The sequence below is a fragment of the Trachypithecus francoisi genome, unplaced genomic scaffold (genome assembly GCF_009764315.1).
Source record: "Trachypithecus francoisi isolate TF-2019V2 unplaced genomic scaffold, Tfra_2.0 Lachesis_group3, whole genome shotgun sequence".
Taxonomy (NCBI): Eukaryota; Metazoa; Chordata; class Mammalia; order Primates; family Cercopithecidae; genus Trachypithecus; species Trachypithecus francoisi.
Window position 1 is genome coordinate 131,869,724 of NW_022681468.1, and position 27,938 is coordinate 131,897,661.

Genomic DNA, 27,938 nt, shown 5'->3' on the forward strand with positions numbered 1-27,938 from the left:
GAACTGAGTTCAATTCCTGGATATCCTTGTTAACTTTCTGTCTTGTTGATCTGTCTAATGTTGACAGTGGGGTGTTAAAGTCTCCCATTATTATTGTGTGGGAATTTAAGTCTCTTTGTAGGTCTCTAAGGACTTGCTTTATGCATCTGGGTGCTCCTGTATTGGGTGCATATATATTTAGCATATTTAGTTCTTCTTGTTGAATTGATCCCTTTACCGTTATGTAATGGCCTTCTTTGTCTCTTTTGATCTTTGTTGGTTTAAAGTCTATTTTATCAGAGACTAGGATTGCAACCCCTGCCTTTTTGTTTTCCATTTCCTTGGTGGATCTTCCTTCATCTCTTTATTTTGAGCCTATCTGTGTTGCTGCACATGAGATGGGTCTCTTGAATACAACACACTGATGGGTCTTGACTCTTTATCCAATTTGCCAGTCTATGTCTTTTAATTGGAGCATTTAGCCCGTTTACATTTAAGGTTAATATTGTTATGTGTGAATTTGATCCTGTCATTATGATGTTAGCTGGTGATTTTACTCGTTAGTTGATGCAATTTCTTCCTATCATTGATGGTCTTTACAGTTTGGCATGTTTTTGTAGTGGCTGGTACTAGTTGTTCTTTTCCATGTTTAGTGCTTCCTTCAGGAGCTCTTGTAGGGCAGGCCTGGTGGTGACAAAATCTCTAAGCATTTGCTTATCTGTAAAGGATTTTATTTCTCCTTCACTTATGAAGCCTAGGTTAGCTGGATATGAAATTCTGGGTTGAAAATTTTTTTCTTTAAGAATGTTGAATATTGGCCCCCACTCTCTTCTGCCTTGGAGAGTTTCTGCCGAGAGATCTGCTGTTAGTCTGATGGACTTCCCTTTGTGGGTAACCTGACCTTTCTCTCTGGCTGCCCTTAACATTTTTTCCTTCATTTCAACTTGGTGAATCTGACAATTATGTGTCTTGGAGTTGCTCTTTTTGAGGAGTATCTTTGTGGCATTCTCTATTTTTCTGATTTTGAATGTTGGCCTGTCTTGCTAGGTTGGAGAAGTTCTCCTGGATAATATCCTGCAGAGTGTTTCCAGCTTGGTTCCATTCTCCCTGTCACTTTCAGGTACACCAATCAGACATAGATTTAGTCTTTTCACATAGTCCCATATTTGTTGGAGGCTTTGTTCGTTTCTTTTTACTCTTTTTTCTCTAAACTTCTCTTCTTGCTTCATTTCATTCATTTGATCTTCAGTCACTGATACCCTTTCTTCCAGTTGATCGAATTGGTTACTGAAGCTTGTGCATTTGTCACGTAGTTCTCTTGCCATGGTTTTCAGCTCCATCAGGTCAATTAAGGACTTCTCTACACTGGTTATTCTAGTTAGCCATTTGTCTGATCTTTTTTGCAAGGTTTTTAGCTGCTTTGTGATGAGTTCCAACTTCCTCCTTTAGCTCGGAGAAGTTGGATCGTCTGAAGCCTTCTTCTCTCAACTCGTCAAAGCCAGTCTCTGTCCAGCTTTGTTCCATGGCTGGCGAGGACCTGCATTCCTTTGGAGGGGGAGAGGCGCTCTGATTTTTAGAATTTTTCATCTTTTCTGCTCTGTTTTTTCCCCATCTTTGTGGTTTTATCTACCTTTGGTCTTTGATGATGGTGATGTATAGATGGGGTTTTGGTGTGGATATCCTTTCTGTTTGTTAGTTTTCCTTCTAACAGTCAGGACCACTCAGCTGCAGGTCTGCTGGAGTTTGCTGGAGGTCTACTCCAGACCCTGTTTGCCTGGGTATTAGCAGTGGAGGCTGCAGAACAGCAAATGTTGCTGCTTGATCATTCCTCTGGAAGCTTCATCTCAGAGAGGTACCCAGCCATGTGAGGTGTCAGTCTGCCCCTACTGGGGGGTGCCTCCAAGTTAGGCTACTCGGGGGTCAGGGACCAACTTGAGAAGGCAGTCTGTCCGTTCTCAGATCTCAAACTCTGTGCTGGGAGAACCACTACTCTCTTCAGAGCTGTCAGACAGAGATATTTAAGTCTGCAGAGGTTTCTGCTGCCTTTTGTTTGGCTATGCCCTGACCCCAGAGGTGGAGTCTACAAAGGCAGGCAGGCTTCCTTGAGCTGCAGTGAGCTCCATCCAGTTCGAGCTTCCTGGCCACTGTTTACCTACTCAAGCCTCAACAATGGCAGTCCCCCGGCCTCGCTGCTGCCTTGCAGTTTGATGTCAGACTGCTGTTTTAGCAATGAATGAGGCTCCGAGGGCATGGGACCCTCTGAGCCAGATGCTGGATATAATGTCCTGCTGTGCCGTTTGCTAAGACCATTGGAAAAGTGCAGTATTAGGGTGGGAGTTACCCGATTTCCAGGTGCCATCTGTCACAACTTCCCTTGGCTAGGAAAGGGAATTCCCTGACCCCTTGCACTTCCTGGGTGAGGCGATGCCTCGCCCTGCTTTGGCTCACGCTCGGTGGGCTACACCCACTGTCCTGTACCCACTGTCAGACAAGCCCCAGTGAGACGAACCCGGTACCTCAATTGGAAATGCAGAAATCACCCATGTTCTGCGTTGCTCACACTGGGAGCTGTAGACTCGAGCTGTTCCTATTCAGCCATCGTGGAACCGCCACTGTTTAATTTTTTTCTAGGCAGAGAAGAGTACTCATTATGTACCATGTGAGGTATAGATGAGAGGGAGAGTTAACACTCTGTCTCCCGTTTGAGTTGGCTCTGCCTAGATGAAAGCTGAGAGAGGCACTTAGTCCTGGGCTCACCTATTCCAGGGAATGTTTCTCCGTAGTGTTCCCATTATAACTTTCTAACAAGTTTCCGTGTGTTCTGTGTTCATATTCACAAAAGAGTTGTCATTGGGGTTTTTTCTTTTCGTTTATTTTTACCCCATTTATGATCCTTCTTGACATTATACTCTAATTCTGTGATTTGTGATTATCCATCTAAATCCAATACCTTCCTCACAAGAGTCACTAATATGTTTTTATGGGGAAAGAACTTGAAGTCTGAAGACCCAGATCCAAATCCAGGAGCCTCAACTTAATCACTGGTACCACTTTGGACTTAACCTCTCTGTGCCATATTTTTCTATTTATAAAATGCTGATAATGATAGTTGCTTTATTTTTTTCATAGAGTTTTGAGTGTAAAATGAGATAAAGATGTGAAAATTATAAGGCTCTACAGAAATTGATACCATGTTTTCATTCTTTTTTAAACCATTGTAAAGTTTTAAAAATACAAATCAGATTCTCCTACACTATATACTCCTTTCAGGAAAATTAGTAGAGTTATTAGACAAATAAAAATAAATAAAAATGAAGTCAGACAATTGTAAAGCAACCGTAGGGCATCATAATACACATGGACTCCCCTTTATCCTCCTGGTCTTGCTACTCAGATTGTGGTCTATGGATCAGAAGCATGAGCCTCATCTGGGAGCGTGCAGAAGTGCAGACTCTCTGGTATCATCCTAGACCTGTTGATTCAGAACATGCATTTTCACAAGATTTCCAGGTGCTTAGTGTATACATTGAAATTTGAGAAGCACCATATCGTATCTCATGTACCACTGGTAGCATTCAAGATGATTCTCTGCAGTAAACAAGTAAACTTTTTTTTAATTTTAATTACTTGGTTTGAAGAATATTAGAAGAACATATTACCAACCCATGAAACCTGTTATTTTATAGATTTTCCTTGTGGTAAGGCTAACAGGTGAGTTAATTTAACACAGATTATTAAGTAAATGATAGAGCAAATGATTCTTGGAAATGGCAAAAATTATGAAGGTGGCTTTTGTAACTGGTCTTAGGATAACCCTGATCTAGAAGCTCAGTGGGATTCATAGCAGGGTCTTAGTAGCTGTGAATGACTTCTGGGGTGCTGTTAGCCCTAGCTGAAGGTGCCCCCAGAAGGCTTAGCTCTTGTGTTTGTCACGCACCCCAGGTCAGACTAGGGTTGTCATCTTTCATCATCCACTGAAAATGCAAACAGATTACAAGGTCTAGGGCCCTTTATTTTATTTCAGTTCTGGATTACATGTGCAAGATGTATAGGTTTGTTACATAGGTAAACATGTGTCATGGTGGTTTGCTGCACCTATCAACCCATCACCTAGGTATTAAGCCCAGCATGCCTTAACTGTTTATCCTGATGTTCTGCCTTGCCCTGCTCCTCCCCAGAAAGGCGCCAGTGTGTGTTGTTCCCCTCCCTATGTAGATGTGTGTTCAGCTCCCCCTAATAAATGAAAAATGTAATGTTTGGTTTTCTATTCCTGTGTTAGTTTGCTGAGGATAATGGCTTACAGCTCCATCCATTGTCCCTGCAAAGGACATGATTCTATTCCTTTTATGGCTGCATAGTATTTCATGATATATATATTTTTATATATGTGTGTGTGTATGTATATATATGTATGTATGTGTGTATAAATTTGTGTGTGTGTGTATATGATATACACACACACACGCACACCCCACATTCTCTTTGTCCAATCGGTCATTGATGGGGATTTCAGTTGATTCCACGTTTTTGCTATTGTGAATTGTGCTGCAGTGAACATACACATGCATGTATCCTTATAACGGAATGATTTATATTCCTTTAGGTATATATTCAGTAATGGGATTGCTGGGTAAAAGGGTATTTCTGGTTCTAGGTCTTTAAGGAATTGCCACACTGTTTTCCACAATGATTGAACTAACTTACATTCCCACCAACAGTGGGATATTAGCCCTTTGTCAGATGAGTAGATTGCAAACATTTTCTCCCATTCCGTAGGTTGCCTCTTTACTGTGATGGTACTTTCTTTGGCTATGCAGAAGTTCTTTAGTTTAATTAGATCTCATTTGTCAATTTTGGCTTTTGTTGCCATTGCTTTTGGTGTTTTAGACATGAAGTCCTTGCCCATGCCTATGTTCTGAATGGTATGGCCTAGGTTTTCTTCTAGGGTTTTACCGTTTTAGGTCTAACATTTGATTCTTTAATCCATCTTGAATTAATTTCGTATAAGGTGTAAGGAAGGAAGTGATCCAGTTTTAGCTTTCTCCATATGGCTAGCCAGTTTTCCCAGCACCATTTACTAAATAGGGAATCCTTTTCCCATTGTTTGTTTTTATCAGGTTTGTCAAAGATCAGATGGTTGCAGATATGTAGTGTTATTTCTCATTTCTCTATTCTTTTCCATTGGTCTATGTGTCTTTTTTTGTCCAAGTACCATGCTGTTTTGGTTACTGTAGCCTTGTAGTATAGTTTGAAGTCAGGTAGCAAGATGCCTCCAGCTTTGCTCTTTTTGCTTAGGATTGTCTTGGCTATATGGGCTCTTTCAGTTCCATATGAAATTTAAAGTCATTTTTTAAAATTCTGTTAAGAATGTCAATGGTAGTTTAATGAGAATAGCATTGAATTTATAAATTACTTTGGGAATTATGGCCATTTTCATGATGTTGATTCTTCCTATCCATGAGCATGGAATGCTTTTCCATTTTGTGTCCTCTCTGATTTCTATGATTGGTGGTTTGTAGTTGTCCTTGAAGAAGTCCTTCACTTCCTTTATTAGCTGTATTCTTAGGTACTTTATTCTCTTTGTAGCAATTGTGAATGGGAGTTCGTTCATGATTTAGCTCTCTGCTTGTCTATTGTTGGTGTATAGGAATGTTTGTGATTTTTGCACATTGATTTTGTATCCTGAGACTTAGTTGAAGTTGCTTATCAGCTTAAGAAGATTTTGTGCTGAGACAGTGGGGTTTTCTAGATACAGCACCATGTCATCTGCAAACAGAGACAGTTTTACTTCCTCTCTTCCTATTTGAATATGCTTGCTTTCTTTCTCTTGCCTGAGAAATAACTGGCCAGAACTTCCAATACTGTGTTTAATAGGAGTGGTTAGAGAGGGCATCCTTGTCTTGTGCTCGTTTTCAAGGGGAATGCTTTCAGCTTTTGCCTTTTCAGTATGATATTGGCTGTGAGTTTGTCATAAATGACTCATTATTTTGAGGTATGTTCCATCGATACATCTAGTTTATTGAGAGTTTTTAACGTGAAGGAATGTTGGATTTTATTGAAAGCAGGCTCCTTTCTTTGTCCCTTCAACTCTTCCCAAAAGAGTTTTGGGAAGAGTTCAAGCACAAAAATAGCCTTTATTTTTAAATTTACTACTTAGACTAACTGTAGGGGCTAGAATATTCTGTCTCTTTCCCTGTGTTAGCCTATAGCTGAATGTTTATAAAATATGTGAACAGTTTATCCAAGAGACTTTTAATTCCTCATAAGTCAGTTTCTCTTGAGACACAGTTATAGAGTCAATTCCTCATGAGGTCAGATTTTTAAGATTTTTGTCTGCATTTTCTTCCCTTTTACTTTTTTCAGTAACTTGTGACATTATATAAGTATAACAGCTAAATTTTAAAGCATCTAGAATGTGTAGGGGGAAATGGTTTATGAATTGCCATGCCGTGCTTGTGTAGTTGCCTTGTGAGTTTTTTTCTGAACCATTCCAGGTTCCTACACGTGCTGCTAAAGTAAACTGTGCTCTTTTGTTCATCTTCCCATTTTTTTCCTCAGTCCCATTTGCACTCTACCTTGACATTACTCTCTGATTCTGTGGTTTGTGACTATCCACCAGAACCTATCACCTTAACCAACTTAGAAAGTTCTGTTGCAGAAGATTTTCTTGCAAATGAAACTCTAGCTTATTGATCAGTGGTGTTGCTCTTCATGAAAAACCTTTTCAGAGACTTACAAATTGAAAAAGTATGGTAACTTGTAGTCTTGTAAAGAATGATATCCAGAAGATTCTTCAGTTGTCTGCATACAAAGGTAAATAGTTAATTTGATGTTTAAAGTATTACTCAGATTTCATATTGTCATCCTATGGACAGTTGCAACGTCTTCGCTATTTTTTGTTGTAATAGATATTTTAAAATAATTTCATACAGTTGCAGAATCCAACCTACTTCTGAATTTCTTCCATTTAGAATAATATACATAAAACAAAGTCAAGAGATAAGTAGCAGATTGGGGAAAAATCTTCACAATATTATGACAGAGGCCTAATTTCCTTAATATCCATAGAGCTCTTCAAATGGCTAAGAATAACCCAATAGAAAAATAGCAAAGAATATAAGCATGAAAAAGATGTTCACTCTCATATATCATTAAACATAAATCACAACAAGTTGCAGTTTTCCAGCTGTCAGATTAGCTGAAATGAAAATGTTGGAAAAACCTCAGGGTTAAAGAGTAGGAAGAATAGCATGTTGTTCGAATTATGAATTGTTAAAATTTTCTGAAGGGTGATTTGGCAATATTTATGAAAATGTGAAATGTACTTACACTTTGATCAAGAAATTCCACAGATAGGAAAAAATATATATGTAATGATAGTCTTTGCAGCATTATTTATAATATCCTAAACTGAAAGTGACTTCTGTGTCTCTTAGGAGGATTTACAGTAGTAACATTGTTTATTGAGCCCATGGAATAACCTGCAGCCACTAAAAAGATGTCCTAGCTTTACAGGAAACAAAAAAGGGGGAAAAACAAAATATAAAAGACTGACTAATGTGATCCCATTTGTATATAAAAAAACAGGAGGATAAGAGGATCCTATAAATACTTGTATGTGAATAAAAGTTCTTGAAAAGAGGAAACAGATAGTTAATTATGGAAAGAGGGGGTAGAGAGAGCAGAGATCCAGAGGATAGAAAGTGACAGTGGGAGAGTGAGAGAGAGAGAGACCAAGACTGTAATTATTTAAAAAATAAATAATTTTGAATTTGTCAGAACAATTTTGTATGATAAATGTGCTTTAGATGTGTTGAGAGACTGATAAACAATCTGATTCATATCAATTCTCTTTTCCCAACCCACACAGTCCTCCTGTCCCCACCTTCATTTCCACCCCTAGTAGTTATGCTTTCATGAATATTAGCTGAGTGTTTTTACTTCCCTTGGGGGACTGCTTTTGAGAGAGAAAACAAGTATCGGTGAAGTGGCCAAAGGGCCGGCAATGGAGGGAAAAATAAAGACTTTGCCCAGTATTGAAAATGAAAAGCTATCTGCTAAAAATGAGCCATTATTTGGTAATTTTAATTAACCATTTAAAATAATTCAGATAAAAGCAGTGACATTTTCCTGAAGAAGAATTTGGTTTGCACTTCCTATCTAATTATTTCAGTTGCCTATTACTCCTGTAAGGAAAATAAGGTTATTAAGCTTTTCTCAAGCTCTTTTTCTTTTAGCCCCTAGGACATTCTCATTTCTATGTCTAGTTCGGGGGCAGGTGCTTTGGATTATTGATGGAGGTCTTTTTAGAAATGGACTTTTACCTTCTTTAAATAGCCCTGGACATGCGTATGTCTCACCACTACCCAGGAAGTACATTTTGACACCTGGATTGAGTTTTGAAATTTATCTTTTACTCCTCACTTTTTCCAGTTGCCCCGCATTTTAAATTTGCCCAATAGCATTTTACTTAGTTTATTTTAATACTTCAGAAAGTTATTTAAAGGTTTGTTGACTCAGTTTTTAAATCAAACAACTGTTCTACATGTTATTTTAATATTTAACATAAAATTCAGTTTTTTCATGTTTTTCAGCTCTCCCCTCTGCCACCCTGAGGACTTCTAGTATCATAAATTTGTCCTTCATTTTGCCTTAGAGATCCTTTCCTCAGTACTGCATTTGGGTGTCTGATAGAGATATCCAGAGATATCCTGTGCCCAGTGTTAGGCTTCTACAAGCTTTCATGCACAGCTGAGTAGGATGTTTTTCAACTTCATTTCTGTTTTTGTTTTGTTTTGTTTTGTTTTTGCAGCCACCGAACTTCTCCCTCTGCAATATTTTTTTCCTGATCTAAACTTTCTGGGAGTGATCAAGCTTTTTTCTTTCAGATGGAGACTATTTTACCTTTACAAGACATGAACCCATTGGAGTGTGTGGACAGATCATCCCAGTGAGTGTATCTCCTCGCACCTCGTATTTATTTTCATTTGACCCAGTTCTCTTAAAGACACATAAAACGTGGTCCTCAGCGATGTGTGTTTTCCATTACTGGGGGAAAAAAAAACTGAGCTCATGTTGTTGACATATCTTTAACAGCCTCCCTGCAAATGCTTATTTGAACAGGTTAATAGGGTTTCAGCTCTGTTACCAGGAGTTGAATTCTCAAGTCATGGAATTCTCATGATTAAAATAAGCAAAGCACAGTGTATTAATAACCTGCCCTTCATTATTATGTCCATTCTGCTTATGGAAAATTAATGCTTTGTTATATTTGTTTATTTTTTAGAACTGTGACTCACCATCCTTCCAAGCATATTATTTTATATGATCTTTTAATCCCATTCTTTCCCACTGTTTCTTTTCACAAGAATCTAGATAGAAGACGCTACAGAAGACACAGCAGTACAGTTAACGTCACAGACATAATTGAAACCATGCCGAGCTGCTGTGTGTCTTGTAAAGAGAAATAGATGTAGTGCTTAGTGTTTGGATTGGAACATTAAACATGGTGCTTTTGTTCCTCTCTCTCATGCACAACCTTTGTACAATACAAAACATGACCAAAGCTTCTAAAAGTACTAGCTAATAGTTCTGGCAGGGATTTCAAGGGTATGCTCAAAGTAAACTCTTATAGTATAGACAGGAAGTTTTCTTTTTTCAAAATATAGTAGTATAACTGAAGATAATCTTTGGCATTGGGAACCAAAGATGTGGGGAAGGTATAATATTTGTTTGAATAATTGATAAATCCCAGATTACTGTGAAATTTATTAGAGAATGCAAAGGTAAAAAGAGAGGTTTGGGTTAAGTTCTTTCACTCCTAAAGGCCCTAGGGAAATCCCACTTGGATCAGCTCTGGGACCAGGTCTGTCACCTTCCTCATAGGATTCAAACTTCCCTTTCTTGCCCTTGCCCACACTCTCAACGCTGCAGCTTCACTGACAGGACAAGAGTTGCTTGTCAGCCAGCTCTGGCTCAATTACTGCACTTCAAGATTTATACACTGTAGATGGAATTAAAACATTACTGTGGACTCCCAAGTTTATAAACAACTAAGGGGAAAAGAAATTGGGTGTTTGGTGAAGGCGAGACACTTGTATATTTTTGCAAGCTTGCCAGAGCCAGTGAGAAGCCTTCAAGGATGGCAGCTGAGATGCTTCAGGCAGAAACACATTGTGGTCAAGGGCTGAAGCCAGGGGATGTGGATTTCTGTTTTCTTTCTTAATGAAATTATCAATGACACCTGATAGTACTGAGGTTCATGCCTGATCTTGTGACAATACAAGCTTAATATCCTTTTAAAATCAGTTTAAAACATTTTAGACCTCAGCCTCATCTACTCATGAAATGTACTGTAGTCTCCAATAGCTTCTTTTACAGTGGAAAACAGACAAATGAAAATTTTTGCATACTCATAAGTAGATGCACTTTATTTTTTGTAATCGTGTATGTTCGTGACAATGCATGTATCTAAAGAAAAAGTACTACCTTGAAATACACATTGACTTAACTATAACTCATAGTTAGAATTTTCTCTTCTAGTTCTTCCATGTTGAAGAGCTTTTCATACCAGTGTGAAAATTCTGATGTAAAAATCTGAGATGCCGGAAAAAGTTTTCATACACGAGAACTTATTGGAACCAAAGCCTAATTTAAAAATACATGAAAACAACAGTGACAAAAAAAAAAATAATAACAAAACTCCCTTTTCACCGTGGGATTTCTTTTGGTGGGTAGTTGAAATACAGTAATTGGTTGGTCAAAGAGAAAAGGAGAGATTTCCAAGGTCAGTGCTATTCTATTCTTTTTTTTTTTTTGAGACGGAGTCTCGCTCTGTCGCCCAGGCTGGAGTGCAGTGGCCAGATCTCAGCTCACTGCAAGCTCCGCCTCCCGGGTTTACGCCATTCTCCTGCCTCAGCCTCCTGAGTAGCTGGGACTACAGGCGCCCGCCACCTCGCCCGGCTAGATTTTTGTATTTTTTAGTAGAGACGGAGTTTCACCGTGTTAGCCAGGATGGTCTCGATCTCCTGACCTCGTGATCCGCCCGTCTTAGCCTCCCAAAGTGCTGGGATTACAGGCTATTCTATTCTTAATGAAGTAATTGAAAATCCAAACATCTATACTTTGTAGTGGTCAAGATTTATGTTGAGGAGTAGTTTGAGAAGTATGAGAAGTCACAGCTTGAAAACAAAGTAGTGGAGGAATATTTTTCCATCTATCAACTTTGAGTTTTTTCCTTTCAGTGGAACTTCCCCCTGCTGATGTTTGCCTGGAAAATTGCTCCAGCCTTGTGCTGTGGCAATACAGTAGTTATTAAGCCAGCAGAGCAAACACCACTCAGTGCACTCTACATGGGAGCCCTCATCAAGGAGGTAAGAGAAACGGACTTCAGGAGTGCTTCTGACTCCCCTTACAGCTGGAACCTACTAGAGCATATCTCATTTAACATGAATGCATCAGCTTTCATCAGCCATATTTCCTCCTGTTCTGTTTTCTTAGGCTGGCTTTCCTCCTGGGGTCGTCAATATTTTGCCAGGATACGGGCCAACAGCTGGGGCAGCAATAGCTTCTCACATTGGCATAGACAAGATTGCGTTCACAGGGTCTACTGAGGTAGGTATCTGAAAAACCAGGGATTAAAGAACAGTCTTGTGAATGAATTGAGGGGTTACAAAAACAATAAAACTAGTACCTATAGGCTAGACACCAAAAGGGCAGTGAGTACCCAAGCCCACAGAGGGTAACATCGGTGTCATAGAACACTGGTGGATGTGAAAGCAAAGGCACACAGGGACCATTTGACCCCACAGATCTCTGAGCATTTTTGTGATACCATCTGTGTAAGAACTATCCTAGAATCAGGGGTTCTAGCCACTTTGTTGAGTCAAGAACAGTAGTGGCAGAAGCAAGTTAAGAAGCTGGAAGTCTAAACTAGTCTCTGGTAAGGATAAGAATGGAGACACAAGCTTTCCCTTCTCATTGTTTGGACAGATCCTTTAAGTGCAATTGGCAACTCACTATGCCCCATGAACCATAAGAGATGATGTAGAGCAGGGTTCAGCACATTTTTTTCCTGTATAGGGCCAGATAGTAAACGTAGATTTTGTAGGCAATGTGGTCTCTGCTGCAACTACTCAGCTATACCATAGTATCACCAAACAGTCATGTATAATACTGAATGTGGCTGTGTGCCAATTAAAGTTTATTTATAGACATGGAAATTGGAATTTTTACATAATTTTTATGGATTACAAAATAGTAATCTTTTTATTGTTTCTAGACATTTAAACTTGGAAAAACTGCTTTTAGCTTGTAGGCCATACCAAAACAGTAGGATTAAATTTGACCCATGGGCCATAGTTTACAGATCCCTGTTACAGAGTCACAAGTCAGCTTAGGAAGATTTATAAATGTTACTCAAATGTCTTTGGTTCAGGTAGCATATGATAAAGTCTTATTCATTGTTTGAAGTAGAACCTCACAGATGACATCATCATTGAACAAAGGATGTCTGCAGGTATAGAGCAGTGCTGTCTAATAGAATGAGAGCAACATTTGTCATTTAAAATAGGCTAGTAACCACATTAAAAAATAAGTGAAATTAGTATTTTCAAAATATTTCAACATATAATCACTATAAGCTATTAACACAATATTTTGCATTCTCTTTTTCATATTCTTTCTTGGAAATATGGTATGTGTTTTACACGTACAGCATCTCTTCAGACTAGCCACATTTCAAGTTCTCCATTGCCATGTGTGCTACCGTATTGGGCAGCACAGATCTAGAAACGTTATATCAGTTGATACAGAGTTAATTATACTTGGTTAAACTGACTCACAGTAGTAAATTTAATTAATAAAAGATTTATTAATAAACTTGAATATCAATTCACAGATTACTGAGTTTTGTGTTCGTCAAGAGTTAACCTTGTTTCCAAACATTTTATTCTAGTTGTACTTGTTACTGTAATTTTGCAGTTTAATGAAATATTTAAATCAAAAAGTTTAATGCTTTGAAAATATTTACTTAAGGCTAGATACGAAGAAAAACTAAACACGCAGTCAGTTAGGAGTAAGCAAGGCCAACTGCAAAAGACTGGGGAAAAATAGAATGGGCACCTGGAATTGCTTTGCCAACGTTTTTAAGTCCCTATTTCACTTTAAAGAAATTGAAACCAGAAATCATAAATAGTAATTTAGGGGTGTGATTTAATCAGAAGAGGCAGTTGGACCCATAATTAAAGAAAAGTTACTGGTTCTATATCAAAAGACTGGAGAATGAATATACGTATTTTTGAAACCAAAATGAAATATTTAACCTTTTTCTGCTGACCCACCAGTAGTCCTGATTGAGTCAGTCAAAAGGCTTCTATTGTGTAATTTTTTTTGAGACAGAGTTTCACTCTTTTGCCCAGTCTGGAGGGAAGTGGCGCAATCTTGGCTCACTGCAACCTCCGCCCCCCATGTTCAAGCGATTCTCCTGCCTCAGCCTCCCAAGTAGCTGGGATTATGGGCACCCACCGCCATGCCCGGCTAGTTTTTTTATTTTTAGTAGAGACGGGGTTTTGTCATGTTGGCCAAGCTGGTCTCAAACTCCTGACCTCAGGTGATGGTCTCCCAAAGTGCTGGGATTACAGGCGTGAGCCACGGTGCCTGGCCTATTGTGTAATTTTTGTAAATAAAAATGACAGTATAATATATCAAACAAGAGATAACACCTTGTCATGTCAGTACCTGCATCTCTGCCGTTTATTTTTAATAGCTGCATAGAATACTCTTACGTCAGTATATCATAATTTAATCCTGTATTAATGTACTCTTGAGGGTGTTTTTTCCACTTATTTTTCCTATTAAACAGACTACTGAAATAAAAACCTTTGGAGACCCAAGAAAAATTTTACTTGTGTATGTGTATATGTATTTATAAATCTTTAACTGTATACATGTATGTATATATGTATACACACGTGTATAAATGTACATATTAGACACTCAGTTGGATATGGTTCTAGAAGTGGAATTGCAAAATAAAAACATTTATAACTTGCTTACCAAGAAGGCCTTAGAGTAATGGTTTCATTTATAAGAGGTCTTTTTATGTTAGGTATGTTAATCTTTTGTTTGTTGTAGAATTTGAAAATATTATTGTTTGTTCTTTGCTTTTTAATTGTTTTAAAACAGTTGTTTGCCATGTGCAGATTTTAAATTTACGTGTAGTCCTCTCCTTTAGTCTTTCTCTGACAGCTTGTGGATTTCCTGTCATTTTTGAATGACAGGAAATGTAGGTACTGACCTGACAAGGTGTTATCTCGTTTGATATATTATGCTGTCATTTTTATTTACAAATCTTTAAGATTATACAAATGGCTCTTAATATTTTCTCTCAGTACTTTTATGGTTTTGTTCTTGTTTAAATCTTTAATGTGGTTGGATTTATTTTCATGTATAATGAAATGTGAAGGTTGTTTATAAATGAATGTTCAGTTACTTCAAAACAATTTATTAAACAGTCTACCCCTTTGTAACGCATCTGAATATAACATAACATTACATGATACGTTTCCATATGTGATACATTTCCATATATACATGTTGGCGTAAACGTAATTTGATTGAAAGGAAAGTAATGGCAAAAACTGCAATGACTTTTGCACCAAACTATACAGGAAACTACTGTTTTAGAGCTCATAATTTTGTCTGTTCTTTCACTACTACTAGACTGCCTTAATTACTGGGTTTTATAAGATAGTTGTTACCATAATGTAGGCAAGATACCTTCTTATTTGGTTTTTCAAAGCCCATTTATTCTTTTAGAAGACATTTCAAATCGATTTTCTAAGCACCTTATGTTACTGTAAAAAAACTTTCATTGGAATTTTGATTGGCATGACATTACATGTCTATATTAAAATGAGGAAGTGTTGTCTTTAGCATGTCTTGTAGTGCAGGTCTACTAGTGATGATTTCTCTCAGCTTTTGTCTAAAAAAATGGCTTCATTTTGTCTTCACTTTTTACTAACTTTTTTCTGGATATAAAATTCTAATGTGACAGTTTGTGCTTTGTTTTATTTTGCTTTCAAGACTTTAAAGATAACAATCATTCTTATCTTTATTTTACTGTAAGTAATGTTTCTTTTCCCCCAGACTGGTTTTGAGTTTCTTTTTGTCAGTTTTCAGCAATTTGATTGTGATGTGTTTTTGTGTATTTTGTTGGTTCGTTAAAATTTCTGCATCTGCGAGTTTATAGTTCTCATCAAATTGGGAAACATTTTGACCGTTATTTCTTCAAATCTTTTTTTTGCTTTCTACTTTCCCCTTCCATTTACAGATACGTTACATCATTTGTCATTATCTTAAAGGTCACTGGGACTCTTTTATTCCTTTGTGCTTCCGGCTCGGTAACTTTCATTGTCATCCTTGGAGTTCATATATTCTTCTGTAATGCTTAATCTGCTTCAGAGATTTCATTTTTAAGTTCTAGAAATTCCATGATTTTTAAAATATAAGATACTTTCTTCCTCATTACACCCCCCCATTCCTTTAAATTTGTGTAGACATACCTGTTTTACAATCCTTGTCTGTGGCTGGGCGTGGTGGCCCACACCTGTAATCCTAGTACTCTGGGAGGCCGAGGCAGGTGGATCACCTGAGGTCAGGAGTCCGAGACCAGCCCGGCCAACATAGTGAAACCCCAGCTCTAGTCAGGCATGGTGGTGCACACCCGTAGTCTCAGCTACTCGGGAGGCTGAGGCAGGATAATTCCTTGAACCCAGGAGGCAGGTTGCAGTGAGCCGAGATCACACCACTGCACTCCAGCCTGGGTGACTGGAGTGAGACTCAATCTAATAATAATAATAATAATGAAATCCTTGTCTGTTTTAACTTCTCTGTGATTTCTGGATTTATTTCTTTTGACCGGCGTTTTTCCTGTTTTTGGGTCGTTTTTGTTTATTTTGAAAGGATACTGGACATTGTGACCATTATATTGTTGAACATACAGATTTTGTTTTTCTTTAAAGAATGCCAAGGTTTGTTTTTTGTTTTTATCAGGTAGTTAATTGTCTCTTTTGGAACTTAATTTTAAGCTTTGTTAAGACTAGTTTATTCTTATTAATAAGTAGAAATCCTGCTGAGGTTTCTATTGAATGTTTCCAGTGTCCCAGAAGATCTTTCTTATCTGTCTGGTCAGAACTCAGTGAGTCCATCATATTCTCCTTTGGTCTCCTCATCTCCTATTGCAATCTAGAAAGTTTTGGCAAAAAAGGATTTCCTTTGTTTTCCTTTTCTCTAGATTCATAGTCCCATACTGCCTGATATCCAATGGTTGAATAAAACAAGTTCATATACTTTTCTAGTTGTTTATAATGGTAAGACAAGTCCAGTGTTGGTTGCTCTATTACAATTAGAAGCAGAAGTCTCTCTGGCACCTTTTGATTAATTTTGATATTGTTCTTTGATTGTCTTTAGGTTTTCTGCAGATCGCCTTTACAGTTAATGGGGTTACTATTTTATTTACTTCAGTTGGTCAAACCAAAGTATTAGGAGTACAACCATAAGGACATACTGGATTTGAAAAAGCCCTGGATTTAATTAATAATTGAATATTTAAGAATTACTTTACTTTCATAAGTAACTCCTTTTTCATCTTTGAGCTGATTTGCTTATCAGTTTAGTCTTGATTTTATAAGTTTTACTTTCAGAAGATGGCATTTTCTGGTCATAGATGAAGATTTGTGGGGAGAATATTCTCTTAGGAGTCTATCCCTTAGGCCTCTTCAGTACCTCAAATAGTATCTTACGTATGGTAAACATACATTGTAAATATTTGTTGCTACATGAACGAGGAAAGACTGAATTTGGTAAATAAAAACTTAATCTCAGAGGTAGAAGGTGAGGTATCAGTAGAACCCTTCCCTTCTTTAAAATGCCACCATAAGCATAGGGTTTACTGTTTTTTACTTCATAGCTATACAGTTAGGGACCAGCCACTTGGTTTTGTACAAAATCGGTTCAATAATAGCATACATACCTGTTTCTCAGGGTCATGAGAATGAAATGCAGTATGAGTTTGGGAAATTTTAAGCAGTAAGCAAAAGTTAGTTTGTAATGTGACATCAGCATCTCAAGAAGGGAGAGATCTCTAGGGGTTGGGTGGTCTCAAGGTTTCAAGACAAAGAGATTTGGTGGATCTGTAGGATATGGGTAAGTAGAGTGAATTGGGAAGAAGGGGCAGTGTTAGTCAACAACTAGAAGAGGGGAACACAAAGTCTTAGTGGAACAGCATAGGGATTGTGAGGGACTGAGGAGAAATGTTGGGAGTCAGATGAACTGGAAAATAATATGGTACAAATCAAGGCATTGGAAAGAATTCTGGGTCAAAAAATTGTGGCCAACATGTAGAAGATATCACAAGAAAACTATATACCAACATCTTATGAGTATAGATGCAAAAATCAAAGCAAAATACTAGCAAACGAAATCCAGCAATATATAAAAATGATTATATACCACGACCAAGTGGGATTTATTTCAGGAATGCAAGGTTGGTTTTATATATGTAAAAAAATCAATGCAAGTACACCATAGTAATGAAATAAAGGACAAAAACCAAGTGATCATCACAGAAGAAACATGTAGAAAAATGTTCACAGCAGCATTATTCCTAATTGCCAAAAAGTGGAAACAACTCAAATGTCCATCAAATAAGCTGATTAACAAAAAGTGGTCTATCCATACAGTGGAATATTATTCACCTATAAAAAGGAATGAGGTATTTATACATGCTACAGCCCGAATGAACCTTGAAAACACTATACTAAATGAAAGAATCCAGTTACAAAAGGCTATATCATGTGACTATATGAAATGTCCAGCATAGGCAAATCTATAAACAGAAAGTTGATTAGTAGTTGCAAAGGACTGGGAGAATGGAAAGGGACTGCTAATGGAATATGAACTATCTTTTGGGGTATTTATGTCCTCAGATAGAAGTAATGGTTGTGATGGATGCACAACTCTGTTAATATACTAAAATCCACTGACCTGTACACATCAAAAAAGTGGATTTTATGGTGTATGAGTTACATCTCAAGCTGTGAAAAATCGATTTTACGAAGTATTAAAGGCTTTACATTTTGGATATTAATAGCCAACATTGATTTAGCACTTACTTTGTGTTAAGTACCTGCTAAATACTTTGAATCCATTATTACAACAACCCTACACCACAGAGCAAAATGTGGCTAAGAGGGGTTAAATTACCTGCCCAGGGTTACATGCTCGTAAGTTGTAGGGCTGAGAGTCACACACCACCATATTCCATGTTACAGTGGTACACTGCCTCTCAGGCTAAGGGACTGTACACCATCCCATAGGAGGAGGGAGCCATTAAAATTCAGAGTGACATATTAATGGGGGTACTTAGGAAGGATAATTTCTCAGTGCAACATGCTCTGCTGAATGAATGGTCAAAAAAGAAAGGTCATAGACACACTGTAACTCCATTTTTCTCCTTTTTTTTTTTTTTTTCTAAAATTCACTTCAAAATTGCATGGTTAGCCTCTTTAAATTTCATTTGTTACAATATAAGGTTTCCGTTTGACACTGTCTGATATAGGACTTGAAAGTTTTAAACTTAGGTTGTTTCAAGTCAATTCTACAAACATTTATTGAGCACTTACATGTCTAGCACTGTGCTAGATCTTGGAGAGGCAAAGGTGTTGTTTTGTATGACTTAGTCTAGTCCAGGTAATAATCTGTGAATATGTAACTATTATAGTGTGGTGTGTTATGGGAGCATGGAGGAAGATGAGAATTCTCTGCATCATTACCTAAAAAGGTCGTGATTTTCAAGATGCTAAGATCAAGGATAGAACTAAAGTTCTGTCATTTAATATAATTTTCAAAAGTATCTAGGAGAAAGGCATTAGTTGAAGATATTTACATTTGAATGAAAAGCTACTTTATTCAAAGATAAAAGTTATTTTAAGATAAAAGATAATTCTCCATCTTAATTCCACAGTTGTTAATATTCACAACCGGGAAGAACTTAAGACTGTCTTTCTTTTCTCTTACCACTAATCTCTTTGGAGAAAATGGAATTGTAGTTGTATGGGAACCAAAATACAAAAAGAACTTCGAGGAAAGGAATGCTAGCTGTGAGGACCCTTGTGAGTAATGTGTTGTTTGATATTGGCAGATAATCAACAAATACTGGTATCATTTATTCTCAAAATCATTTTCTATGCCAGATATTAAAGAACCAGTACTTTGTAAAAGCTCAATACATATTTTGCTGGAAGGTAGGATGGGATATTAGGTTTCACTGCTTCCTTTCAATAGCAAATGCAGTTTTTTTTGGTCATTCCTGCAGTTGTACTTTTAACAGGTATTTAAACACCAGAGCTGCAGATTTTATGTGAATTCAGTGTCTATCCTTAGAAGTCTCTTTAATAGGATGTGAAAAACCTTATAGAGATGGGGAAATAAAAACAACACAGCCCTAAGAATCTAAATCATACCAGATGGGACATGTTGAGAAGGGTAGTGTGTGTCTGATTTCCTAGGGTCCTTAACTCTTGGTAGGTGAGCCAACACTGAACACCACATGCTCAGTGACTGCTAAACATGTAGCTTCAGTGTTCTACTGAGAGTAGTTAGTAGTCAGGTGGTGCAAAAGCCTGTAAAAGCTGGAGAAAATAATAGGTTTTCTTCAACAGTGATTTCCCATGAATCGTCTTTTTACACTTCAGATTATATTCTTAACCACATTCAGGGCAAGTTAATGTCCATATACAAAACTATGCAGATTGCTTGTCATAAGCAAAGATAATTCCCAAGCTGAACAGTAAATGATCAATCTGATTAAGCTAATGATCAACAAAGACCAACCCATACAATTTAACATTACTGTAGGATTTTTACAGCTTTAATGTAGTTCAGCCTCAGTTAATTTCTCTTCATCCTTTGTTTACTCTCTTAAAAGAAAATAAAGTACTCCTCAGTGCTTTCCCAAAATGAAAGTTTGACAGAATAGTATATCACAACTCTATACTTTGCCTCTCTCTAAACCAACTAAAGGAAATCATCACTTTTTCAATAAGAAGTTCTGAACACAGTCTTCAAATCATGCTAAAGGAATCAAGATGAAATATGTCAGAGTCATATCAGAAAACTAGACAATTTAAACATCTATTATACTTGAATGGATTCATTCACAGTACATGTTGTTATTCTCTCCAGACCTCAGATATCCTGGCTGTAGATTAGAGATGATTGTACCTACCTCATGGATTGTGAGGATGAAAGATGCTTTGAACGTGTTCCCCGGAAAGTGTGTGGAGGTTATTTAATCTACAATGTAATAGTGTTGAGAGAGGGTCACTAGTGAGAGGTGTTTAGGTGGGTACTAATCTGTTAACCCACATTAATAGATTAATGCCATTATAAAAGGGCTTGCGGTTACATATTCAGTCTTGTGCTCTCTTGCTCTTCCATCTTTCACCATGGGATGACACCACAAGAAGTCTTTCACCTCATGTGTGTGTCTCAACCTTGGACTTCCCAGCCTCTGGAACTGTAAGAAATAAATTTCCTTTCTCTATTAGGTATCCAGTCTGGGACATTTTAGGTAAACTGAATGGACTAAGAAAAGCTAGTATATCTAGTGTGTTTAGCACAGGATCTAATTCTTAGTAAAGTATCAGTAAATATTAACCATCATTGTTTTATATTTATTTTTAAAATGAAGTTTACGGGACAATTAATGCTTGGGGAAGTGTGGTATAATAGATGAGGCACTGGATTTGATCCACCAATCATGGATCAAATCCCAGCTTTCCTGCTGTGTGACTTTTGGTGAATTATTTAGTCTCTTCTTTCATGTCTTCTTCCATTAATAAGGCCTATGAATCACTCCCTGCAGGCTCATTTGAAGATTAAAATAATGTATTTGAGAGTTGCAAGCATATGGCTTGGCATATTGTAAGAACTCAGTAAATGGTAGTTGAATCTGAAACTTCCATTTGCATATATTTATTATTATATGTAGCAGTACCTACATTCTGCTGTCCTCTGGCAACTTTACTCTCCTTTTGTTTATTTTGTAGTTTTTGTAAATATTTTACGAATAATTTTGGCTACCAATAAGTTTTTTTGTGTATGTTTGCTCTTCTATTTCACTTCTTGGAAGACTGCCTGGGTGCTTGCTTGGATAAACTGATTATGAATCCTTTTTCTTTTTTGGTGAAATAATGTACTGGATTTAGAATATGGTGCAGGAAACCTAGGAGCTGATTTTTTGGAAAGATTAACAGGATAGACCACTAGCCAGACTAATAAAGAAGAAAAGAGGGCCGGGCGCGGTGGCTCAAGCCTGTAATCCCAGCACTTTGGGAGGCCGAGACGGGTGGATCACGAGGTCAGGAGATCGAGACCATCCTGGCTAACACGGTGAAACCCCGTCTTTACTTAGGAGTTATACATGATATAAATGATGAATTAATGGGTGCTGATGAGTTGATGGGTGCAGCACACCAACATGGCACAAGTATACATATGTAACAAACTTGCACATTATGTACATATACCCTAGAACTTAAAGTATAATAAAAATAAATAAATAAATAAAATACAAAAAAACTAGCCGGGCGACGAGGCGGGCGCCTGTAGTCCCAGCTACTCGGGAGGCTGAGGCAGGAGAATGGCGTAACCCGGGAGGTGGAGCTTGCAGTGAGCTGAGATCCAGCCACTGCACTCCAGCCTGGGTGGCAGAGCAAGACTCTGTCTCAAAAAAAAAAAAAAAAAAAAAGAATCAAATAGACACAATAAGAAACAATAAAGGGGATATCACCACAGATCCCACAGAAAGAAAAGCTACTATCAGAGAATACTGTAAGACTAAACCAGGAAGAAGTTGACTTCCCGAATAGACCAATAACAAGTTCTGAAATTGAGGCGGTAATTAATAGCCTACCAACCGAAAAAGCCCAGGACCAGACAGATTCACAGCTGAATTCTACCAGAGGTACAAAGAGGAGCTGGTACCATTCCTTCTGGAACTATTCCAAACAATAGAAAAAGAGGGACTCCTCCCTAACTCATTTTATGAGGCCAGCATCATCCTGTTACCAAAACCTGGCAGAGACACAACAAAAAGAGAAAATGTCAGGCCAATATCCCTGATGAACCATCCAGCAGCACATCAAAAAGCTTATCCACCCCTGTCCTGCGCAACCCCATCCCTCAGCCCCCCAGCCATGAGTTACACACAGTTCAACAAGGGCCTCTTGTATGGGCTGTCAGCCGAGGTAAAGAACTGGCTCCTGTCCAAATATGACCCCCAGAAGGAGGCAGAGCTCTGAAGCTGGATCAAGGGACTCACCAGACCTCTCCATCGACCCTGACTCCCAGAAGAGTCTGAAGGACGGGATTATCTTATACACATGAACAAGCGGCATCATCAAGGCCATGGTCAACTATGGCATGAACCCCGTGAACATGTTCAAGGCCAACAACCTGTTTGAGAGTGGGAACATGAGGCACATGCAGGTGTCTCTTTTTGCTCTAGCAGGGAAGGGGCCGTGGAGCGGGGTGGACATTGGCGTCAAGTACTCAGAGAAGCAGAAGCAGAACTTCAATGACGCCACCATGAAGGCCGCTCACTGCATCATCAGGCTGCAGCTGGGCACCAACAAATGGGCCAACCAGTCAGGCATGACCGTGTATGGCATAAGGAGGCATCTCTATGACCCCAAGATCCACATCCTGCCCCCCATGGACCCCTCGACCATTAGCCTCCAGATGGATACAAATAAGTGTGCCAGCCAGGTGAGCATGACGGCTCATGGGACGCGATGGCACATCTATGATACCAAGCTGGGAACCGACAAGTGATAATTCCTCCAAGTCCCTGCAGATGGGCTACACCCAGGGTGCCAACCAGAGTAGCCAGGTCTTTGGCCTGGGCCAGTATATATATGACCCCAAGTACTGCCCGCAAGGCACAGTGGCCAACAGGGCTCCCTTGGGTGCTGGCAACTGCCCGGAGAGGTCCCTGAATATCCCCCTTACTATCAGGAGGAGTCCAGCTACGCTAGTGAGGCTGCCAGCACTCTCTCCCACCATTGTCCCCCTGTCTGGGTTTTTTGGGTTTTTCTATGTTTTCATCTTTTTTTTTTCTTTCTTAACCTGTTCAGTGCTGCCAGTCAACCAAGGGTCTCTGAGTGGCAAGATGGAATCAGGCAGCAGGGCTTTTCCCCCCCGCTTGCCTTGGTCCTTCGCAGGACTGAGCCACCAGGCTGTGAGGGAAGGGGTCATCCCAATATGTGTAGGGTAAGGGTCCCTGCTGGCACGTCCAGGCTGTCAGCAGAGCTGTGCTGGGGAGAAGAGACATGGGCTTGGAGGGAACCAGTCCCCGAAGGTTTCCAGTTGCCTCACCTCTTCCCACTTTTGTCAGCTGATCAGTTTATTGTTTCTATAGCTGCAAAAGTTTCAGGAAGTTTTAACAAAAGAAAAATACCTATTTTCCCCCAAGGAATGGGGTGAGGACAGTGGGGAGGGTGCTGGGAAATGAGTCCCCTGGGAAAGGGCACCTGGCTATGATGCTAAATATTTCAGGCTCCCAAGTGGCTGAGTTTCCCTAGGACCCTCAGACCAACAGACCTCAGACCTGCCTCAGGGCCCAGTGGGAAAAGTGAGTTCCATACAAGGAAGTGGAATGCTGAGTTGTTGGGGCTAATCCCAAATCCCCGCCCCACTGTAGCCTCAGTAGGTTTTATTTTTAGTTGTTGTGGCCCAGGCTGGAGTGCAGTGGCATCATCTTGCTTCACTGCACCTCCACCTCCTGAGCTCAAGGGATTCTCCTGCCTCAGCCTCCCAAGTAGCTAGGATTACAGGCATATGCCACCATGCTCAGCTACTTTCGCATTTTTAGTAGAGAGGAGATTTCACCATGTTGGCCAGGCTGGTCTCGAACTCCTGACCTCAGGTAATCCACCCGCCTCGGCCTCCCTAAGTGCTGAGATTACAGGCGTGAGCCACTGTGCCCGGCCCCTTAGTAGGCGCCAGCCCTTCTCCCCTTCTGGGCCTTGCCAGCTATATTGCTCCATCTCCCCTGGCCACATGCCCCGCCAAGTACTGCACAGGGACCCCCCACCCAGGGGCCCTGCTCCATGAGATAATGTAAAATACGACTGTGGACCAAACACAATAAAACCTCTGTAAGGACAAAAAAAAATCTTATCCACCACAATCAAGTCGGCTTCATACCTGGGATGCAAACAGAACCAAACAGAACCAGTGACAAAAACCACATGATTATCTCAGCAGATACAGAAAAAGTCTTCAATAAAATTCTATACCTCTTCATGCTAAAAAAACTCATTAAACTAGGTATCGATGGAATATATCTCAAAATAATAAGAGCCATTTATGACAAACCCACAGCCAATATACTGAATGGGCAGAAACGGGAAGCATTCCCTTTGAAAACCAGCCCAAGGATGCGCTCCCTCACCACTCCTATTCAGTATAGTATTGGAAGTTCTGGCCAGGGTAGTCAGGCGAGAGAAGGAAATAAAGGGTGTTCAGATAGAGAGGAAGTCAAATTGTCTCTCTTTGCAGACGACATGATTGTGTATTTAGAAAACCCCATCATCTCATCCCAAAATCTCCTTAAGCTGATAAACAACTTCAGCAAAGTCGTAGGACACAAAATCAATGTGCAAAACTTACAAGCATTCCTATACACCAACACTAGACAGCCAACTCATGAGTGAACTCCCATTCACAATGGCTACAAAGAGAATAAAATAGGAGTAAAACTTACAAGGGATGCAAAGAACCTCTTCAAGAACTACAAACCACTGTTCAATGAAATGAGAGGACACAATAAATGGAAAAACGTTCCATGCTCATGGTTAGGAATAATCAATATCACAAAAATGGCCATACTGCCCAAAGTAATTTATAAATTCAGTGCTATCCCTATCAAGCTACCATTGACTTTCTTCACAGAATTAGCACACACTACTTTAAGTTTCATAAGGAACCAAAAAAGACCCTGTATAACCAAGACAATCCTAAGAAAAAAGAACAAAGCTGGAGGCATCATGCTACCTGACTTCAAACTTTTCTGTAAGATTACATACTAACTAAAACAGCATGGTACTGGTACCAACGCAGACACATAGACCAATAGAACAGAATAGAGACCTCAGAAATAACATCACACATCTACAACCATCTGATCTTTGACAAACCTGACAAAAACAAGAAATGAGGAAACAATTCCCTATTTAATGGTGTTAGGAAAACTGGCTAGCCATATCCAGAAAACAGTAACTGGACCTGTTCCTTACACCTTATACAAAAATTGACTCAAGATGGATTAAAGTCTTAAATGTAAGATCTAAAAGTATAAAAATCCTAGAAGAAAACCTAGGCAATACCATTCAGGACAGAGGCATGGGCAAACACTGAATGACTAAAACACCAAAAGCAATGGCAACAAAAGCCAAAATTGACAAATGGGATCTAATTAAACTAAAGAGCTTGTGCACAGCAAAAGAAACTATCATCAGAGTGAACAGGCAACCTACAGAATGTGAGAATATTTTTTGCAATCTATCCATCTGACAGAGGGCTAATGTCCAGAATCTACAAGGAATTTAAACAAGTTTACAAGAAAAAAAAAAAACATCACGAAGTGGGCAGAGGATATGAACAGACAATTCTCAAAAGAAGACATTTATGCGGCCAACAGACACATGAAAAAATGCTTATCATCACTGGTCACTAGAGAAATGCAAATCAAAAGCACAATGAGATACCACCTCATGCCAGTTAGAATGGCAATCATTAAAAAGTCAGGAAACAACAGATGCTGGAGAGGATTTAGAGAAATAAGAATGCTTTTACACTGTTGATGCGAGTGTAAATTAGTTCAACCACTGTGGAAGACAGTGTGGCGACTCCTCAAGGATCTAGAACTAGAAATACCATTTGACCCAGCAATTGCATTACTGGGTATATATCCATAGGATTATAAGGCATTAAACTGTAAAGACACATGCACTCGTATGTTTATTACAGCACTATTCACAATAGCAAAGACCTGGAACCAACCCAGATGCCCATCAGTGATAGACTGGATAAAGAAATGTGGCACATACACACCATGGAATACCATGCAGCCATAAAGGATGAGTTCCTGTGCTTTGCAGGGACCCGGGTGAAGCTGAAGCTGGAAATGATCATTCTCAGCAAACTAACACAGGAACAGAAAACCAAACACCATATGTTCTCACTCATAAGTGGGAATTGAACAATGAGAACACATGGACACAGGAAGGGGAACATCACACAGTGGGGTCTGTCAGGGGTTGGGGGGCTAGGGGAGGGATAACATTAGGAGAAATACCTAATGTAGATGTGACAGGTTGATGGGTACAGCAAACCACAATGGCATATGTATACCTATGTAAAAAACCTGCACATTCTGCACATGTATCCTAGAATTTAAAGTAAAATTTTAAAAAAGAATACAGTGCTGGAAGAAGATGCCTGGTCCCTATTAAGGAACTCACTTATGATTTCTTGCTGTGGCCTAGAGTGGTGGCTGCTCCTTCAAACTGAGTTTGCCAGAATGGAATTCTGGTGTAGGGAGAAATTTCTTTGCAGAAAAATATTATGTAGTTTCCTTTGTTTTTCAGTAGTTGTGTAAAGACCACCTCACCTACAGTGGTGAGGTTGGAGGTGCTTATTAAAACACAGATTTCTGGACTCCACTCAAGATTTTCTGAAGTTAGAATTTTGGAAATAGGTCCAGGAATTCCCATTTTACTAAGTTTACCCAGTGATTCTTACATTCATTGACATTTAAGAATCACTAGTTTACACATAATTTGAATAGTTGGGTCATACTCCAGAAGATGTTTCCAGGCCCATTTGGGAAAAAAACCACAGTTCTGAGTTTGTTAACCTGTGCTAGAATAAAGCACTGGCGTAAACTGAAAGATACCACTCATTTGCTATGTCTATAGTTGGTCAGGAGAGAGATAATTGATGGAATCCACCTTAAGGAAAAAAAATGAATTCACAGTCAGCTTAGCAAAGCAAGGACATGGTCCAGTGTATTCCCTGTAACCATAAATTAACCAAGAAACAAAAAACTGCCAGTATTAAAAGTTTGCAGACAGACATTTCTAAAAGCTCACACATACTATAAAACTATACAGAACTGGCAATATAGTAAACATCTGACTTAAGACAGGGATACATATGGGCATGTGAGCAAAGTTCTACTTTGATTCTATTTCTCAGAAAGAAGCTCTGGCTCATACAGTGCAGCTGTAAAGTAAAAAGACATATCTATAAGCCACACTGCTTAAACAAGTAATACCATTGCTGCTCCTCTGCCACTTTAATCTGTTTGTAGTTACAGTTTCCCCTTACTCCTGTGGCTCTTTTAGTGGAGCAGCCCTTGGACCCACAGAGCCACTAACAAACTGTTTAGCTGTAAAAGAGAGATGACTTTGAGAATCTTAGAACTGAGATTTCTCTTTCATTCCATAAGCATTTTTATTTTCCCACTGTGTACCAAGCATTGGTGTGTATAAAGATGCCCTTAAGTCACTCCCTGTTTTACCAGTGAAGCCATCGAGGCTCACCTAGCATACAGCAAATAGGGCTGATTGTTGGTAAAATCACCTGAGTTTTTCTCTATTCCTTCTCTTCTTCTGTGCTCCAGCCCTGGTCCCTGATTTTGTAGGTTTAGCACAGCTAAACACCTCCAGTGCCCCCAGGACCCTTATGTTCCCCCTGCATAAGTTGTTCAGGGGAGCCTGGGGAATCAGCTGAGGAGTTCATAGGAAATTTTATCTTCCATACTTGGCTGATTTTCTTCTTAAGCAATTTTTGATGATTTGGCTGTTACCTGCTTAAAGTGATATTCCTTA

General features: G+C 39.0%; 1 protein-coding gene and 1 pseudogene across 3 annotated transcripts in view; both read left to right on the plus strand.

The window, feature by feature from the left end:
• ALDH1A2 (aldehyde dehydrogenase 1 family member A2) overlaps positions 1-27,938 on the plus strand; it is a 118,395-nt gene that overhangs the window by 67,237 nt on the left and 23,220 nt on the right. For all 3 annotated transcript variants that reach the window (XM_033189974.1, XM_033189976.1, XM_033189975.1), the window contains 3 exons: positions 8,868-8,929; positions 11,223-11,351; positions 11,479-11,592. In XM_033189974.1, coding sequence (XP_033045865.1) covers positions 8,868-8,929; positions 11,223-11,351; positions 11,479-11,592 — 305 coding nt within the window. The remainder of the gene's footprint in view (positions 1-8,867; positions 8,930-11,222; positions 11,352-11,478; positions 11,593-27,938) is intronic.
• Positions 22,239-27,840, plus strand: LOC117069556 (annotated as a pseudogene).